Source organism: Piliocolobus tephrosceles, chromosome 21 (assembly GCF_002776525.5).
Source record: "Piliocolobus tephrosceles isolate RC106 chromosome 21, ASM277652v3, whole genome shotgun sequence".
NCBI lineage: Eukaryota > Metazoa > Chordata > Mammalia > Primates > Cercopithecidae > Piliocolobus > Piliocolobus tephrosceles.
This window is the reverse complement of record NC_045454.1, coordinates 40,614,218-40,633,849: the sequence shown is the minus strand read 5'-3', so window position 1 is coordinate 40,633,849 and position 19,632 is coordinate 40,614,218. Positions and strand designations below refer to the sequence as shown.

Sequence of the window (19,632 nt, the reverse complement as noted above, 5' to 3'; positions counted from 1 at the left end):
CTGGTCTTGAACTCCTGGCCTTAAGTGATCTGCCTGCCTCAGCCTCTCAAAGTGCTGGGATTACAGGTGTGAGCCACCATACCAGGCCTGGCTCTCCATTTCTTGAACAACACTTTTACCCCAGGTACAGAATTAGTGGTCAATAGTTACACATTACCTATTATATAAACTTCCCATACCTAAGTTCTCTCTCACCTTTTCTAGACACTATATGCTGCTACTTTCTTCTCATTTTCTTAAAGATCTGTTTCTGAGAAAAAAATTTCTATTTGCTTATCAGATATATATTTGATATATATGTCTGTGAATAGTGTGCCGAGGAAATTAAAATTATCCATCCTCAATAAACGGAGGTGATTATCGTAGGCCCTGGCTCTGGGAGTGGGGTCTAGGTCTACAGTGAAGGGGGCAGGAGACAGGGGAGTCAATCCTGGGTATCAAATCTAAATGCCTACTAATGGACTGTGTAGGGACAGGTCCCTCATGGGTAGAAAAACGGAAAAAAAAACAGTGCTGAGAACAAGTAGGAAAGAGACCTAGAGAATAGGCACAGTGACTCATGCCTGTAACCCCGGCACTATGGGAGGCCGAGGCAGGCAGATCACTTGAGATCAGCAGTTCAAGACCAGCCTGACCAACATGGCGAAACCCCATCTCTACTAAAAATACAAAAATTAGCTGGGTGTGGTGGTGCGTACTTGTAATCCCAGCTACTCAAGAGGCTGAAGCATGAGAATCACTTGAACCCGGGAGGCAGACGGTGCAGTGAGCCAAGATCTCGCCACTGCACTCCAGCTTGAGCGACAGAGAGAGAGACCTAGAGTATCTTGGTACCCTAAAGGTCCCACAAGGTCTGTGCAGTACTGTAGCCTTTTTTCCCTTTTTTGTGTGTAAAACATACATAAAATTCACCATCATAATCAATTTTAAGTGTGCAATTCAGTGCCATTAAGAACATTCATACTAGTGTGCAACCATCACCACCATCTCTAGAACCCTTTTTATTTTGCAAAATTTAAACGCTATGCCCATTAAATATCCATTATCCAATTTCCCTAACCCATGGCAAATGGTATTGTACTTTTTCTATCAATATGACTACTCTAGATACCTGATATAAGTAGAATCATACAGTATTGTCTTTGTATGAATGGCCCATTTCACTTAGCATGTCAAGATTCATCTTGCAGCATATGTGAAAACGTCCTTCCTAAGGTTCAGCAATATTCTCGTATGTATAAACTTCCTTTTGTTTATTCATCTGATGAAAACCTGAGCAGTTTCCAGAGTTTACCTGTTGTGAATGATGCTATGTACACAGGTGCACAACCTATTTGAGACTTTGCTTTCAATCTTTTTATTTTCCCAGAAATGGAAATGCTGATCATATGTCATTTCTACATTTTAATCTGGGGATCTGCCATACTGTTTTCAGCAGGCTTATACCATTGTACATTCCCAGTGATAGTGCACAAGGTTCTCAAACATTCCACATCCTTGTCAGTACTGTTTTCCATCTTTGATACTACTAATCCTAATGAGATGGTATGTATGTCTTGAGTTCGATTTGTATTTCCCTAACAACCAATGATGTTGAGCATTGTTACGTGCTTATTGGCCATCTGGATATCTTCTTTGGAGAAATGTCTATTCAAGTCCTTTCCTCCATTTTAAAACTGGATTGTGTCTTAGCTTGGGTTGCTAAAACAAAATACCATAAATTGGAAAGCTTAATTCATCAACAAACATTTATTTCTCATGGTTTGGGAGGCAGGGAAGTCCAATATCAAGGCACTGGCACAGCCCGTATCTGGTAAGGGCCTGCTTCCTGGTTCAAAGACAGCTATCTTCTCACTGCACCCTCTCATGATGAAGGGCAAAGCTAGCCCTCTAGGGACTCATATCAGGAAACTAATCCCAATTAGGAGGGCTCCATCTTCATGATGTCCTCCAATCCTAAAAACCACCAGAGACAGGGCCTCCAAATACCATCACAATACGGGGATGGGGGTGGGGGTAAGGTTTCAACATATTAATCTGAGGGGGCATACACTCAGCCAAAACATTACACCTCCGGCCCCCAAAATCCATGTCATCACATGTAAAATATATTCATCTCGTCCTAAAGGCCTCAAAAGTCTCAGTTAATTCCAACATGAAGCCTAATGCTTAAACTCAAACTCCAAAGTGTCATCTCAATATCACAAACTCAGATATGGATGAGATTCAGTTCACGCTGAGGCAAAATCCTTCTTCAGCTGCGAACCTGTGAAAACCAAACTAGTTGTGTATTTCCAAAATATGAGACAGGCATAGGATAGACATTCCTACTCCAAAAGTGAGAAACAGGAGAAAGGGGTGAGCTCCCAAACAAGTCCGAAACCCAGAAAGCAAACTGAAGACTTTCCATATTCTTTGGATATGTAGATACTTGTAGAACTGTCCTCCACTATGCATTTTCACAGGTATTCGAAGGTTGTGTGATAAATGAAAGCTTTCCCACATTCCTTACATAAGGTTTATCTCCATTATGAGCTCTTTCATGTCTCTGAAAGGAACTGGAATAACTGAACGTTTTCCCACACTGCTTACATTCATAGGGTTTTTCTCCGGTATGAGTTCTTTCATGTATTCTAATGGAACTGGCATAATTGAAGGCTTTCCCACATTCTTTACATTCATAGGGTTTTTCTCCAGTATGAGTTCTTTCATGTGTTCGGACAGAACTAGGACAGTCAAAGGCTTTACCACATACCTGACATTTATAAGGTCCATCTCCAGTGTGCAGTATCATATGTTTTCTAATCCTTTTAAGAGAAATGAAGGCTTTCCCACATACCTGACATTCATAGGGTTTCTCTCCAGTGTGAGTTCTTTCATGTATTTGAAATGAACTGGGACAGTCAAAGGCTCTACCGCATACCTGACATTTGTAAGGTCCATCTCCAGTGTGCTTTATCATGTGTCTTCGAACGCTTGGGAGAGAAATGAAGGCTTTCCCGCATTCCTTACATTCATAGGGCTTCTCTCCAGTGTGAGTCCTTTCATGTGTTCGAACATTACTGGAAGAACTGAAGGTTTTACCACATTTATTACATTCATAGGGTTTCTCCCCAGTATGAGTTCTTTCATGCTTTCGAACGTAACTGGGAAAAATAAAGGCTCTCCCACATACTTTACATTTATAAGGTCCATCCCCAGTGTGCCTAATCATATGACTCTGAAAATTTGTGAAAGAAATGAAGGCCTTCCCACACTGTTTACATTCATGGGGTTTCTCTCCAGTATGAGTTCTTTCATGTATTCGAAATAAACTGGGGCGGTCAAAGGCTTTTCCACATTCCTGACATTTATAAGGTCCATCTCCAGTGTGTCTAATCATGTGTCTCTGAAAACTTGGGAGAGAAATGAAAGCTTTTGCACATTCCTGACATTCATAGGGTTTCTCTCCAGTGTGCGTTCTTTCATGTATTTGAAATAAACTGGGGCGGTCAAAGGCTTTCCCACATTCCTGACATTTATATGGTCCATCTCCAGTGTGCTTAATCATGTGCCTTCGAACACTTGGGAGAGAAATGAAGGCTTTCCCGCATTCCGGACATGCATAGGGTTTCTCACCAGTGTGAGTTCTTTCATGTCTTCGAAAGGATTGACAAGAACTGAAGGCTTTCCCACACTGCTTACATTTGTATGGTTTCTCTCCATATTCCTGATAGTCATAAGGTTTGTGTCCAAGGTGAGATCTGATGTGTCTACTAAGGGATGAATGATGCATGAAGACTTTCCCACACAAACTACATTCACATGGTCTTACTATAGTAGGAATTTTCTTGTTCAGATTAAGATTGAGAATCTGACTGAAGGCTTCTCCACACTGATCATACTCTTTACTTTCATTGAGTCCCTCTTCCATATGATTGCTGGAAAAAACAGAAAGCATGATTTAATGGCTTGTGACTTTATATTTATTAATAGTTTTTCGACTTACATTTTTACCATAATCGGGGAAAGGGTAGGTTTTCAGGCCTGTATGAATTGTTTGAAAGTGAAGAGACGGAATGCTCTGCAAGAGGGCTCGACAGTAGCTATTATCAAAAAAGTGATATTCATATATACAGTTTCTTAATACTATTTCCAAGTGAATGATTTTGCAACACTAAACATCTATGTCACACTTTTTCTTTTTCTGGTGAAAAAGTTGTAGGAATAAATAAATTTGAAGCTGGGCTTACTGGTTTGTTTCCTTATTTTTAAAATTTCATGGCCGGGCGTGGTGGCTCAAGCCCGTAATCCCAGCACTTTGGGAGGCCAAGACGGGCGGATCATGAGGTCAGGAGTTCGAGACCATCCTGGCTAACACGGTGAAACCCCGTCTCTACTAAAAAATACAAAAAGCTAGCCAGGCGAGGTGGCTGGCGCCTGTAGTCCTAGCTACTCGGGAGGCTGAGGCAGAAGAATGGCGTAAACCCGGGAGGCGGAGCTTGCAGTGAGCTAAGATCCAGCCACTGCACTCCAGCCCGGGCGACAGAGCGAGACTCCGTCTCAAAAAAATAAAATAAAATATAAAATAAAATAAATAAAATAAAATAAAATAAAATAAAATAAAATAAAAAAATTTCATGACATACTAAGGGGACATTGCTTTCTCTTGTCAGTGCAAATTACCTTAAAATTCTCCCCTGATTTTTGTACCAATCTTCAATGCTCTGGTCTTCCCATTTTTTTCCTAAAATGGAAAACATGAAGCAGCATGAAACATGCATTAAAGAGCAAGAAACACTTCTTCTCTAATTGACTAAGAGAAGGAACGATGTCATCCTTACCTACACAGGCCAGGTTTCTAAAGGTTTCCCGCATCACATCTCTGTAGAGTTTCTTCTGGGAAGGATCCAGCAAAGCCCACTCCTCAAGTGTGAAGTTCACAGCCACATCCTCAGAGGCCACTGAGTCCTAAAACATCCCAAATATGCAACACAGGAGAAAGAATGAGATGACAGTACAGGGATGTAAACCCAATTCATAAAAGTTCACAAACGGCTAGGTGCGGTGGCTCATGCCTGTAATCCCAGCACTTTGGGAGGCCAAGGCAGGCAGATCACCTGAGATCAGGAGGTTGAGGCCAGCCTGGTCAACATGGTGAAACCCCATCTCTACTAAAAATATACTAATTAGCTGGGCATGGTGGCGTATGCCTGTAATCTCAGCTACTCAGGAGGCTGAGGGAGGGGAATTGCTTAAACGAGTGAGGCGGAGGTTGCAGTGAACCGAGATCACGCCACTGCACTTCAGCCTGGGTGACAGAGAGAGACCCCGTCTCAAACAAACAAACAAAAAACAAACAACAAAAAAGTTGACAAATGATGTGGCGGTCTCCAAACATTTATTTTATGATAAATAAATATGGTTGTCAGAATTCTGTCTACATTCACTTTCTCATAAATTTAATTACCCCATGAAAACATGCAACTGGTCTCTACATTTTTACTGTAGTCACTACAAGTTTTATTGGTCTCTAATGGTAGGATCCAGTTCACCTTGGAGAAACAAATAAAATGCTATACAAAGAAAATAAATTTTGGCCGGGCCCAGTGGCTCACGTCTGTAATCCCAGCACTTTGGGAGGCCGAAGCAAGCAGATCACGAGGTCAGGAGTTTGAGGCCAGCCTGATCAACATGGTGAAACCCCGTCTCTACTAAAAATACAAAAAAATTAGCCAGGCGTGGTGGCGCACGCCTGTAATCCCAGCTACTCGGGGGCTGAGACAGGAGAATAGCATGAACCTGGGAGACAGAGGTTGCAGTGAGCAGAGACTGTGCCATTGCACTCCAGCCTGGAGGACAGAGAGAGACTCTGTCTCAAAACAAAATTTAAGATCATCATTCCTTCTGGAAAAAACTTCCATTTCCTTTCATATCTCACACCAATCAGCATTCCATGAAACACAGGGTAGGCCAGGCGCAGTGGCTCATGCCTGTAATACCAGCACTTTAGGAGGCAGAGGCAGGCGGATTGCCTGAGATCAGGAGTTTGAAACCAGCCAGCCCAACGTGGCAAAACCCTGTCTCTACTAAAAATAAAAAAAATTCCCCAGGCATGGTGGTGGGCGCCTGTAATACCAGCTACTTGGGAGGCTGAGGAAAGAGAATCACTTGAGCCCAGGAGGTGGAGGTTGCAGTGAGCCGCAACTGCACTCCAGTCTGGGCGACAAGAGCAAAACTCTGTCTAAAAGAAAAAAGAAAAAGAAACACAGGATAAAACCTGAAAAAGGTTTCCATGAATAAATAAATACACACTGAAGAAGTGGAACCATTTTCTTCTGTTCCCTTCATCAAACATGAGAGGCCAGAAGGCCCATAGAAATCCACCTGCTGACAAAATCCAGCTGACCATACTTTCCTGAAGGATTCCAAGCCATTAGACATAGACAGATCAAGTTGGCTGAATGAAAATATTCCTTCGTAAAAGTATTCATTTTAACCTGCATGTATAATATTTGTTATAGACTCACTGATTCCTTTGACTCTATCCCATTTTACTAGGCTAGGAAGCTATTGGGAAGATATGACTCAGGTATGAGGAAGAAGGTATGGCAACTTAGGCAGCACCCTTCACCCAGCAAAATCCCCATAGTCATGAACGTCAAGGACAGTTTCCCACCTATTTTTACCTTAAATGCACACATACTAAGAAGACAAAATGCCAGACGAGTTTTTTCTGGCAGATACATAACAAGGTACCCTATGCCTTGCTAACCTTGAGGAACAGGTTAAGAGTTGCAATTTCTGAGGGATTTCATTCAAGTCCAGATGGTTTGATGGCAAATTTGACCATGATTATAAAACACACAAAGGGATCAGCAGTGCTTTTCTCCAAAAGAACATAAAATCCTCTTTCTCAAATTTCAAGAGGAAATGATTCTGACCAGTCACTATGTGGCATTACATTGTGTAATGTCAAGGCAAAATAAAATAAGGGGAAAGATGGGTTCTTTTGGTTTTCTTAGAAATGGGAACTTGCTCTGTCATCCACACTGGAGTGCAGTGGCATGATCATAGCTCACTGAAGCCTTCATCTCCTGGGCTCATGTGATCCTCTCTCCCGAGCCTCCCAAGTAGCTAGGACTATAGTCACAAGACACCACGCCTAGCTAATTTTTAAATTTGTTGTAAAGATGGGGTCTTACTTTGTTGCTCAAGCTGATCTCAAATTCCTGCCTCAGCCTCCCAAAGTTCTGGGACTACAGGTGTGAACCACCACACCTGACTGGAAAGATGGGTTCTCAGAAAGAATGAAATGTCCTCAAGATAACCTCTCACAAAATATTTTTTAAGTTCTATAAATCCCCTAAAGACTATGGAAAAGTCAACAAAAAGTCCTTCTCTAAATGTAGCAGGAATAATGAATATCTGATAATGGTCAAAGTCTTCTGAAGAACATGATAGCTTCCCCAACCTTTAACAAGAATTCTGAATACTGGCCTGGCACGGTGGCTCATTCCTGTAATCCCAACACTTTGGGAGGCTGAGGCGGGAAGATCACTTGAGTTCACCTGAGTCAGGATCATTTGAGTCAGGAGTTTGAGTCTGGCCTGGGAAACATGGTGATACCTCGTCTCTACTAAAAATACAAAAATTAGCCAGGCACAGTAATACGCATCTGTTATCCCAGCTACCTGGGAGGCTGAGGCAGGAGAATCACTTGAACCCAGGAAGCGGAAGGTGCAGGGAGCCGAGATCATGCCACTGCACTGCAGCCTGGGGGAGAGAGCAAAACTCAAAAAAAAAAAAAAAAAAAAAAAAAAACATAGGAGAGCCATGGTAGGCACTGGGGAGAAAAGACCACGTATCTTTCTTACAATACTACAGAAGGCCACAACCCCAGCCAAGACCAAAGACTCACTAACAAATCATATGATTACAGAATATGTCACCTCCAGGTAAAATGCTCAATTAAAGCCCAAGAAGGAAGGTCAGAGACAAGACAAAAAAAAAAAAAAGGGCCGGGCGCGGTGGCTCAAGCCTGTAATCCCAGCACTTTGGGAGGCCGAGATGGGCGGATCACGAGGTCAGAAGATCGAGACCATCCTGGCTAACACGGTGAAACCCCGTCTCTACTAAAAAATACAAAAAACTAGCCGGGCGAGGTGGCGGGCGCCTGTAGTCCCAGCTACTTGGGAGGCTGAGGCAGGAGAATGGCGTAAACCCGGGAGGTGGAGCTTGCAGTGAGCTGAGATCCGGCCATTGCACTCCAGCCTGGGCGACAGAGTGAGACTTCGTCTCAAAAAACAAAAAAAAAAAAAAGCAAGGGCAACTAATAGAAAAAAGTAAAAAATACGGTAGATATTAATACAACTACTGATAATCACTTTGAATGTCAATGGTCCAAATATAACTAGAAGACAGATACTGTTATAGTGGATTTTAAAAACATAGTATGTTGGCTAAAAGGAAACCACTTTTGGCCAACACAATACAAAGACACACGTAGTAAAAGTAAAGGGATAGAAAAACATATAAAATGCTAACATTAATTAAAAGAAACATGACATAGCTATCTTAATATCACAAAGTACACTTCAGAGAAAGGAAAAAACACAGAGATAAGCCAGGTGCAGTGGGGCATGCCTATGGTCCCAGCTACTTAGGAGGCTGAGATGGAGGATCGCCTGAGCCCAGCAGTTCAAAGATATAATGCGCTATAATTTATTGTGAATAGACACTGTACTCCAGCCTGGGAAACAGCGAGACCTTCATCTATACAAAAAAATTTTTTAGAAATTGTTTTAATTAACCAGTTGTGGTATCACACGTGTAGTCAGCTACTTGGGAAGCTGAGGCAGGAGGATTGCTGGAGCCCAGGAGTTCAAGGCTGCAAAGAGCTGTATGATCACACCACTGCACTCCAGCCTAGGTGACAGAGTGAGACTCTGTCTCTAAAAAAAATTAAATTAAAATTTTAAAATAAATAAAAATAAAGAGATATAAGTGAGCATCACATAATGATAAAGGACTCAACATGCCAAGAAGACCTGACAACCCTTAGTGCATGTCTGCATAACAAGAGTGGCAAAATACATGTGGCAAAATACAACGGATAGAACTGCAAAGAGAAATACACTAATCTACTCATATAGTTGGAGACTGCAGCACCCCTCCAGCAGTAATTAAGAGATCCAACAGGCAGAAAATCTGAAAGGACACAGCGAAGTAAATGGCACCATCAAACAACTGGATTTAATTGAAATGCATGGAATACTTCATCTAACAATAGCAAAAAACAAATTTGTCTCAAGTTCACAGAAATATTCACAAAAATAAACCAAATACTGGGGCATAAAACACACCTCAATAAATTTGGGGAAAAAAAAAAATCACACGAAGTATGCTCTCAGACCACAAGTCATTCATCTAGAAATCAATAACAGAAAGATAGTTACCAACTCCCTCAAATCCTTAGAGATTAAAAAATACAATTCTAAATAAATACATGGATCAAAGAAGTCTTATGAGAAATCAAAAATTATTTTGACCTAAAATGAAAATGAAAACAAAACTTATAAAAAATTATGGTATGCAGCAAAATCAGTACATAGAGGAAAATTTATAGCATTGAACACCTACACCAGGAAAGAACAAGGGTTTATAATTAATCATCTGAGAGTCTACTTACTTCGGGCTGGGTGCAGTGGCTCACACCTGTAATCCCAGCAAATTTGGGAGGCCAAGGCGGACAGATTACTTGAGGCAAGGAGTTGGAGACGAGCCAGGACAACATGGTAAAACCCCGTCTCTACTAAAAATACAAAAATTAGCTGGGCGTGGTGGCGCATGCCTGTAATCCCAGCTACTCAGTAGGCTGAGATACAAGAATCACTTGAACCTGGAATATGGAGGTTACAGTGAGCCAAGTTCATGCCACTGCACTCCAACCTGGGTGACACAGCAAGCTGCTGCCTCCAAAAAAAAAAAAAAAAAAACACAAAGAGTCTACTTCAGGAAAACAGAAAAACAAGAGAGCAAATTAAATCCAAGTAAGCACATAGAAAGAATACTTGGAGAAGTCAATGAAATGGCAGGAAATCAACAGAGATAAAAAACAAAAAAACAAAACAAAAATAAACCATAAGTTGGTTATTGGAGAACACCAATATAATTGATAAACCTCTAGTAATGGTAACAAAAAAAGAAATTACTAAGATTAGAAATAGGCCGGACGCAGTGGCTCAAGCCTGTAATCCCAGCACTTTGAGAGGCCGAGATGGGCGGATCATGAGGTCAGGAGATCGAGACCATCCTGGCTAACACGGTGAAACCCCCGTCTTTACTAAAAAAATACAAAAAACTAGCCAAGCGAGGTGGCGGGCGCCTGTAGTCCCAGCTACGTGGGAGGCTGAGGCAGGAGAACGGTGTAAACCCGGGAGGTGGAGCTTGCAGTGAGCTGAGATCCGGCCACTGCACTCCAGCCTGGGCGACAGAGCGAGACTCCGTCTCAACAAAAAAAAAGAAATGAAAGGAGGCAAGAGTAAAAAATAAAAAACATTTGACAAAATCTACCATCCACTCATGGTGGCAAACTGGGAAAAGAGGGGAACTTCCGCCTCAGAAAGAACTTCAATGAGGAGTCTGCAGCTAACATCATACTTAACAGTGAGAAACTAGATGCTTTCTAGACAAGATCAGAAACAGGGTAGGAATGTCTTCTCTCACCACTGCTATTCAACAACATCCTTAAAGTCCTAGGTAAGCAATAAGACAGAGGAAATAAAAAGTACACTGATTGAGAAGGAAGAAATTAAATTGTCTTTGCTGCATAAGACATGATTATATAAAATATAGAGATGGCATATAAAAATATGAAAACATGCACATTTTGTCACTGGGGAATTATAAATTTAAAAAATTAAAGACTAACACAACCCTTATTAGAATGGCTACAACTTAAAACACTGAGAACACCAAACGATGGCAAAGATGTAAAGCAAGAGGAACCCTCATTTGTTACTTGTAGGAATGGAAAACGGTGCACCTATTTTGGAAGGTGGTCAGTTTCTTATAAAACTAAACCTACTCGGCCAGGCACAGTGGCTCATGCCTGTAATCCCAGCACTTTGGGAGGCCGAGGTGGGTGGATCACCTGAGGTCAGGAGTTCAAGACCCGCCTGGCCAACATGATGAAACCCTGTCTCTACTAAAAATACAAAAATTAGCTGGGTGTGGTGGCACATGCATGTAATCCCAGCTACTTCAGAGGCTGAAGCAGAAGAATTGTCTGAGCCCGGGAGGTGGAGGTTGCAGTAAGCCAAGATCTTGCCATTGGTATTCCAGCCTAGACGACAGAGCAAAACTCTGTCTCAAAACAAAACTAGGCCGGGCGCAGTGGCTCAGGCCTGTAATCCCAGCACTTTGGGAGGCTGAAGACAGTCAGATCACGAGGTCAGGAGATCGAGACCATCCTGGCAAACATGGTTGAAACCCCATCTCAACTATGAAACAAAAACTAGCTGGGCGTGACGGCAGACGCCTGTAGTCCCAGCTACTCAGCAGGCTGAGGCAGGAGAATGGCATAAACCCAAGAGGCGGAGCTTGCAGGGAGCTGAGATCCGGCCACTGCACTCCAGCCTGGGCGACACAGTGAGACTCCATCTCAAAAAATAAATAAATAAACTAAACTAAACTAAACATATTCAACATATGACCTAACAATCATGCTCCTTGGTATTTACCAAAATAAGTTGAAAACATGTTCACACAAAAACCTGTACATGGATGTTTATGGGAGACTTACTCATAATTTCTAGAATTTAGAGTTAACGAAGATATTCTTCATAAACAAACGAACAATCTGCATTTCATCCATATGATTAAATATAATCATATGGATAAAAAGAAGGTATCAAGCCATGATAAGACATAGAGGAAATTTAAAAGTACGTCACTGGGTCAGGTATGGTGGCTCACACCTGTAATCCCAGCACTTTGGGAAGCAGAGGCGGGCGGATCACCTGAGGTCAGGAGTTCGAGACCAGCCTGACCAAATGGTGAAACCTCATCTCTACTAAAAATACAAAAATTAGCTGGGTGTGGTGGCGGACACCTGTAATCCCAGCTACTCAGGAGGCTGAGGCAGGAGAATCGCTTGAACCAAGGAGGCAGAGGTTGCAGTGAGCCAAGATCACGTCACTGCACTCCAGCCCGGGCGACAGAGTGAGACTCCGTCTCAAAAAGAAAAAAAAAAGTATGTTACTAAGTGACAGAATCCAATCTAAAAATTTAGGCCATATACAATATATTAACAACTATAAGATATTCTGCAAAAGACAAAACTATGGGACATGAAAAAGTCTTTGGTTATAAGGGATTTCAGGATGCAAAGGACAGATGAATGAATGTATGAACTATAGGTGATTTTTAGGGCGTGAAACTACCCTAACAGAAATAACAGACACATGTCATTAAACACTGTCAAAATCCAATGAATATACAATAGAGTCAACTCTAATGTAAAATGTGAACATTAATGCATCCATATTGGTTCATCAATTGTAATAAATGTACCACAGTAATACAATATATAAAAAATAAGGCAAACTGGCTGGGCGCGGTGGCTCACGCCTGTAATCTCAGCACTTTGGGAGGCTGAGGTGGGTGGATCATGAGGTCAAGAGATCGACACCATCTTGGCCAACACGGTGAAACCCCATCTTTACTAAAAATACAAAAATTAGCTAGGTGTGGTGGCGGGTGCCCATAGTCCCAGCTACTTGGGAGGCTGAGGCAGGAGAATTGCTTGAACCTGGGAGGTAGAGGTTACAGTGAGCCGAGATTGCGCCACTGCACTCCAGCCTGGTGACAGAGTGACTCCATCTCAAAAAAAAAAAAAATAGGGCAAACTTTAAAGAGGGGTGATCATTAAGTAACACTCTGTACTTACCAATGTTTCTGTAAACTTAAAACTGTTATGAAAAGAATGTTACAAAAAGTTAAAATGAAGAGACTCATGACTGAGAAGTAACTAATCACTAAACCATGTCTTTTTTTTTTCTTCTTCTTTGAGACAGGGTCTCTTTTTTTTTGTTTTGTTTTGTTTTTGAGCCGGATTCTCGCTCTGTCGCCCAGGCTGGAATGCAGTGGCCGGATCTTGGCTCACTGCAAGCTCCACCTCCCAGGTTTATGCCATTCTCCTGCCTCAGCCTCCCAAGTAGCTGGGACTACAGACGCCCGCCACCTCGCCCGGCTAGTTTTTTTTTGGTATTTTTTTAGTAGAGATGTGGTTTCACCGTGTTAGCCAGGATGGTCTCGATCTCCTGACCTCGTGATCCGCCCGTCTCGGCCTCCCAAAGTGCTGGGATTACAGGCTTGAGCCACTGCACCCGGCCCGAGACAGGGTCTCGTTTTGTCACCCAGATTGGAGTGCAGTGGACTGATCATAGCTCACTGCAGCCTCGACCTCCAAGGCTCAAGTGATCTTTCCACCTCAACCTCCCAAGGAGCTGGGACTACAGGTGCATGCCACCATGCCCAGCAAATTTTTGTAATTTTTGTAGAGACGGGGTTTTGTCATGTTGCCGAGGCTGGTCTCAAACTCTTGGGCTCAAGCAATCTGCCTACCTTGGCCTACCAAAGTGTTGACATGGCAGGCATTAGCCACCACGCCTGGCCCATAACATAACTCATGCAACTGATTTGAACTTACTTGAGTAAGCCATTATGGTGATGAATGAGGTCTTCAGCCTGAGACTGGGAAGAGAAGAGAAAGTTCCATCCAATGCCTTGTTTAGGAGCCCAGCACTGTATATTCTGAGAAATTAAACTAGGGCCTTGGTTACCATCAGTGCTGTCTGGAACTCAGACATAGATGAGTATCCTTGTATTGTGGACTTCATATAAGACATGTATTGGCCGGGCACGGTGGCTCACGCCTGTAATCCCAACACTTTGGGAGGCTGAGGCGGGTGGATCGCCTGAGGTCAGGAGTTTGAGACCAGCCTGACCAACATGATGAAACCTTGTCTCTACTAAAAATACAAAATTAGCTGGGCATGGCAGCGCATGCCTATCATCCCAGCTACTTGGGAGGCTGAGGCAGGAGAACAGCTTGAACCCAGGAGGCAGAGGTTGCGGTGAGCTGAGATTGCGCCATTGCACTCCAGCCTGGGCAATAAGAGCAAAACTCTGCCTCAAAAAAAAAAAAAAAAAAAAAAAAAAGACATGTATTACCTTGATTTCTGTTTTAGGTATCTAACATAAGAGATACTCAGAGGTATCTTACCACAAACAGGAAAGTCTTACACAACTGCTACAGTCTGTAAACCTTAGAACAGATGGAACCCATTTTTGGCCAGTGTTAAGACGACTGTCTCATGTTTGGTCAAGCAGGCTAACCCTTGGATCTGTGTATCACAGACTTTCCAATTAAGTGATGAAAAGCAGCAACTCTTCACTGACTCCCTCAGGTATGCGTGTGGTAATGTCATCCATGCAAACTCCCTACTGCTGTTCACCCAATTACTCTAATAATTATTTTCAATCATCTAATTTATACTGGGCCACAGTAACTTGTTTAACTGGGGATAAAGGTCCATGAAATTCTATCTTGCCAAGCCACTTTGTAACAGTCAAAGACTTGATTTATTTTTTATCATTTTAGAGTAACCCTGCTTAGTACAGGGTATAGGACAATGGGTACTTTGACCATGGTTAATTGAAACAAGGCAAATAACTCCGATGGTTAAGACAAGACATATCTATTTATCCTCTATTTTATATTCATTACTCAGATTACACGGTTTACCTTGCTTAAATTTAGTGGGATCACCAGGTATAAGTGTAATTTGCACTTTACGTTAACAGCTTGAAAGATTAATGAGCACATTACAGCAGATATTAATTCAGAACCTACCTTGTGGGCCGGGTGTGATGGTTCACCCCTGTAATCCCAGCACTTTGGGAAGCCAAGGCAGGTGGATCACTTGAGGTCAGGAGTTCGAGACCAGCCTGGCCAACATGGTGACACCCCGTCTCTACTAAAAATACAAAAATTAGCCAGGCATGGTGGCAGGTGGCTGTAATCCCAGCTACTCAGGAGGCTGAGGCAGGGGGACTGCTTGAACCCACGAGATGGGAGGTTGTAGAGAGCCGAGATCGTGCCACTGCACTCCAACCTGGGCACAGAGCTTTTTTTCTCACACACAAAAAAAACAAACAAAAAAAACTACCCTGCTGAGGGAGGGAGGCACAAGTACCATGTAGTTCCCTTTTATCTTTTTTGCTGTGTAAACATTTTTAGTGTATTTGGATTTCCAATTGGGTAAAATTGTGAACCTTTGTTTCAGTACTCATTTTTCCCTTTGCTTCCTTCTTTGGTTGTTGGTTTTGTTTGTCTTTAGATATACATCAGGGATGGAGAAAGCAGCTGTCCTGTCTACCCTAGTATTTGCATGTTTTCCCCCCGCACCGAGCCTTACATCTGTATCCTCAGGGTCATGGACCTCCTCCAAGGCAGCGATGGTTTTACAAAGTTTAAAGGACTCCAGGATTAACTTGGGTTTGAAGTGCTCCCTTTCCTGTGCCACAGGGGTATATCTGGATGTTATCTCCTATAACACCAAGAGTAAGGATCCTTGTGGTGACAGAGGCACAGGCAGTGGCAGCAGCAGCACTTAAGGGTCCTGGCAGCCCTCTGATATTATTATTTTGTTTTGAGACGGAGTCTTGCTCTGTCACCCAGGCTAGAATGCAGTGGCGCAATCTCGGCTCACTGCAAGCTCTGCCCCCCGGGTTCACGTCATCCTCCTGCCTCAGCCTCCCAAGTAGCTAGGACTACAGGTGACCACCACCACACCTAGCTAATTTTTGTATTTTTAGTAGAGATGAGGTTTCACCATGTTAGCCAGGATGGTCTCAATCTCCTGACGTCGTGATCCGCCAGCCTCAGCCTCCCAAAGTGCAAGGATTACAGGCATGAGCCACCGCGCCCGGTGCCCTCTGATACTATAGTATGGACTCAGCCTACCACGTAATGGCTGCCTTTCCCCTTCTCTTCTTTCTCTTCTTTTTAAATGACTATTCTGCCATGTGTAGTGGTTCACACCTAGAATCCCTGCACTTTGGGAGGCCAAGGCAGGAGGACTGCATGGGCCCGCAAGTTTCAGGTTACAGTGGGCTATGATGGTGCCACTGCACTCCAGCCTGGGCAACAGAGTGAGGCCTGGTTACCAAAAAAATTTTTTAATTAAAATAATAACTGTTCTTTCAGATAACAGTTAGCACTCTGTAGAGGGGACCAGAATACAACAGCACTCACAGCTTCGTCCTAAAAGACACGGGTCCAGACCAAGACACACAATCCACGACCACCTTAAGGAGGACCCCAATCCTATATTCCCTTCCTAAATGTCAAGGAATTATCAAACTGCCAACTCGGGCTGATTACAGACCCAGACTTGCTGGATCTCAACAATACAATAAAAACAGAGCAGGATAGTTCAAAGCAGGAGTTCCCTAAGAAGCACCAGCTCAAGGTGCATGCCCAATGTCAAGCAGCAGAGCAGAGGAGCCAGTGGAGACAGACCCCTCCGCGTGGTGGTTAATGTCCAGACATCTTCACAGCACCGACTGCAGAGATGTGGTTCTGACGTTGACACTGATGACAGAATGTCTCACACAGGCTGAGAGGGCATAAAAAGGCTTATTACTCTCACGTGATTGAGGTGTCTGGGGAGAGTAGGGCAGGCCTATCAAGCAGGTGTGAAATGGTTTGAGAGAGCAGGGGAAGCTGCCTGGCCTGGGTATTTACTGTGTTGGGGTTGGGGCTGGATGACAGTTCCATGGACAGACACCAGAAGACAGAACCCCAGGCTTCCCTGAAAGCTGGTCCAGGTGTGGGCGCAAGGGTAGAAGGGGAGGGTGAGGTTTTAGCACTCGGTAAACAAACATTAAACACCGGAGTCTGACTACTCATTACTATAACAAAGGCAGGAAAGAAAAACATACATTCCCAGTCACTTGTTTTTATGTAAACAGTGACAGGATGCACAAAAAATGATCAAAAGTGGTTATTTGGGGGTGGCTGGACCAAGACGACTACAGTAGACCAGAATTTGCTGGCAGGAAGTCATCTAAAATTAAAACTGTCAAGTGTACACTTTATACCAGAAGGGTATTTCTTTCCAATCAGTCTTTGCACGTGTCCCTGGAGAACTCTGAAATGTGTGAGAGCATGATACCTTTAAAGCAACTGTTTTTTTTTTTTTTTTTGAGACAGGGTCTAGCTCTGTTGCCCAGGCAACATTGACTAAGCTAGGATTGTACAGTGGTGCCATAGCTCACTGCAGCCTGGAGCATCTAGGTTCAAGTGGATCCTCCCGCCTCAGCCTCTGGAGTAGCTGGGACTATAGGCACAAGCCACAAGGTCCACTTATTTATTTACTTGTTTGTTTCGTAGAGACAGGGTCTTGCCATGTTGCCCAGGCTGGTCTCTACTAAAAAAATACAAAAAAAAAAAAAAAAAAACTTAGCTGGATGTGGTGGCGCCTGTAATCCCAGCTACGCTGGAGGCTGAGGCAGGAGAATCACTTGAATCCAGGAGGCAGACATTGCAGTGAGCCGAGATCGCACCACCACACTCCAGCCTGGGTGACAGAGCGAGACTCCGTTTAAAAAAACAAAAAAAAAACAAAAACAAAAAAAACGCAGGGAGGTAGGCAGAAGGCGCTCTGTAATAGCTCCTAAATTTTTCTGTAAACTATGCACTAAAAAAGCAAATAAATTAACATTTCAGGGAAGATTCATGATTGCGTAAAACAGAAAGCTGGCTGGGCACAGTGGCTCACGCCTGTAATCCCAGCACTTTGGGAGGCCGAGGCGGGTGGATCACAAGGTCAGGAGATGGAGACCATCCTGGCTAACATGGTGAAACCCCATCCCTGTTAAAAATATTTTTAAAAATTAGCCGGGCGTGGTGGCGGCTGCCTGTACTCCCAGCTAATCGGGAGGCTGAGGCAGGCGAATGGCGTGAACCCAGGAGGCGGAGCTTGCAGTGAGCTGAGATCACACCACTGCACTCCAGCCTGGGTGACAATGCGAGACTCCATCTCAAAAAAAAAAAAAATCAAAAAAAGAAACTCATCTCTACTAAAAATACAAAAAAAAAAGAGCTGGGCAAGGTGGCACATGCCTGTAGTCCCAGCTATTTGGGAGGCTGAGGCAGGAGGATGGCATGAACCCAGAAGGTGGAGCTTGCAGTGAGCCAAGACTGCACCATTGCACTCCAGCCTGGGCGAAAGTGCGAGACTCCATCTCAAAAAAAAAAAAAAAAAAGAAACTCCATCTCTACTAAAAATACAAAAAAAAAAAAAAAAAAGAGCCAGGCAAGGTGGCACACGCCTGTAGTGCCAGCTACTTGGGAGGCTGAGGTAGGAGAATCTCTTGAACCCAGGAGGCAAAGGTTGCAGTGAGCCAAGATCACACCACTGCACTCCAACCTGGATGACAGAGGGAAAATCCATCTCAAAAAAAAAAAACAAAGAAACAAACCTGACATTCCATAGTACATACAATATAACAGCACTTGAATAAGATTCATTCGAAAATAAAATATATAATTGACTGGCTTAAAATGAAATATATTGACATAAGTAAGGTTAAACACACAGGTTAAGAAAAGCAAGGAAATTATAATCCTTAACACTGGCCCCATCTGGAAAGACTGGATCGTTTGGCTTCTAGGAATCATTTCAAGTGGGGCACGTGGTGAGAAGACTTCAAAGTAGTGGCCTGGCCCTTTACAATTTTTTTTTCTTTTCTTTTTTTTGAGATAGAGTCTTGCTCTGTCGCCCAGGCTGGAGTGCAGTGGCCTGATCTTGGCTCACTACACACTCCACCTCCTGGGTTCATGCCATTCTCTTGCCTCAGCCTCCCAAGTAGCTCTGATTACAGGCAGCCACCACCACGCCTGGCTAATTTTTTTGTGTTTTTAGTAGAGACGCGTGGGGTTTCACCGTGTTAGCCAGGATGGTCTCGATCTCCTGACCTTGTGATCCACCCGCCTTCGCCTCCCAAAGTGTTGGAATTACAGGCATGAGCCGGGCCCCCTATACAATGTTTCAGTCAACTGTACAACTGTTTTACGTAGTTTCCTCAAATGCAAGATGTTTAGTAAGTTTTCACAATGGAAACTCAATACACAAATAAATCTCAGTGTACTCTGAATTGTGAGCATCAAGCCACCATGGAAGTAAACGTTTAAAAGATAGCATAGGGCTAGTGTGGTGGCTCACACCTGTAATCCCAACACTTTGGGAGGCTGAGGCGGGCAGATCAGTTGACATCAGGAGCTCGAGACCAGTCTGGCCAACATGGTGAAACCCCGTCTCTATTAAAAATACAAAAATCGGCCAGGTGCAGTGGCTCACTCTTGTAATCCCAGCACTTTGGGAGGCCAAGGCAGGTGGATCATGAGGTCAGGAGATTGCAGCCAACCTGGCTAACACAGTGAAACCCCGTCTCTCCTAAAAATACAAAAAAATTAGCCAGGCGCCGGGCGCGGTGGCTCAAGCCTGTAATCCCAGCACTTTGGGAGGTCGAGACAGGCGGATCACGAGGTCAGGAGATCGAGACCATCCTGGCTAACAC

General features: G+C 43.5%; 1 protein-coding gene across 2 annotated transcripts in view; it reads right to left on the bottom strand.

Moving 5' to 3' along the window:
- Nucleotides 1–1,384: 1,384 nt before the first annotated feature.
- ZNF564 (zinc finger protein 564) overlaps nt 1,385–19,632 on the bottom strand; it is a 26,147-nt gene continuing 7,899 nt past the window's right edge. The window contains exons 2-4 of one of the 2 annotated variants that reach the window (XM_023188734.3): nt 4,824–4,950; nt 4,666–4,726; nt 1,385–3,920 (exon numbers count right to left, since the gene is read on the bottom strand). In XM_023188734.3, the coding sequence (XP_023044502.2) occupies nt 2,450–3,920; nt 4,666–4,726; nt 4,824–4,950 (1,659 nt within the window). In that variant the 3' untranslated portion in view covers nt 1,385–2,449. The remainder of the gene's footprint in view (nt 3,921–4,665; nt 4,727–4,823; nt 4,951–19,632) is intronic. The other variant, XM_023188735.3, reaches the window with a different exon arrangement.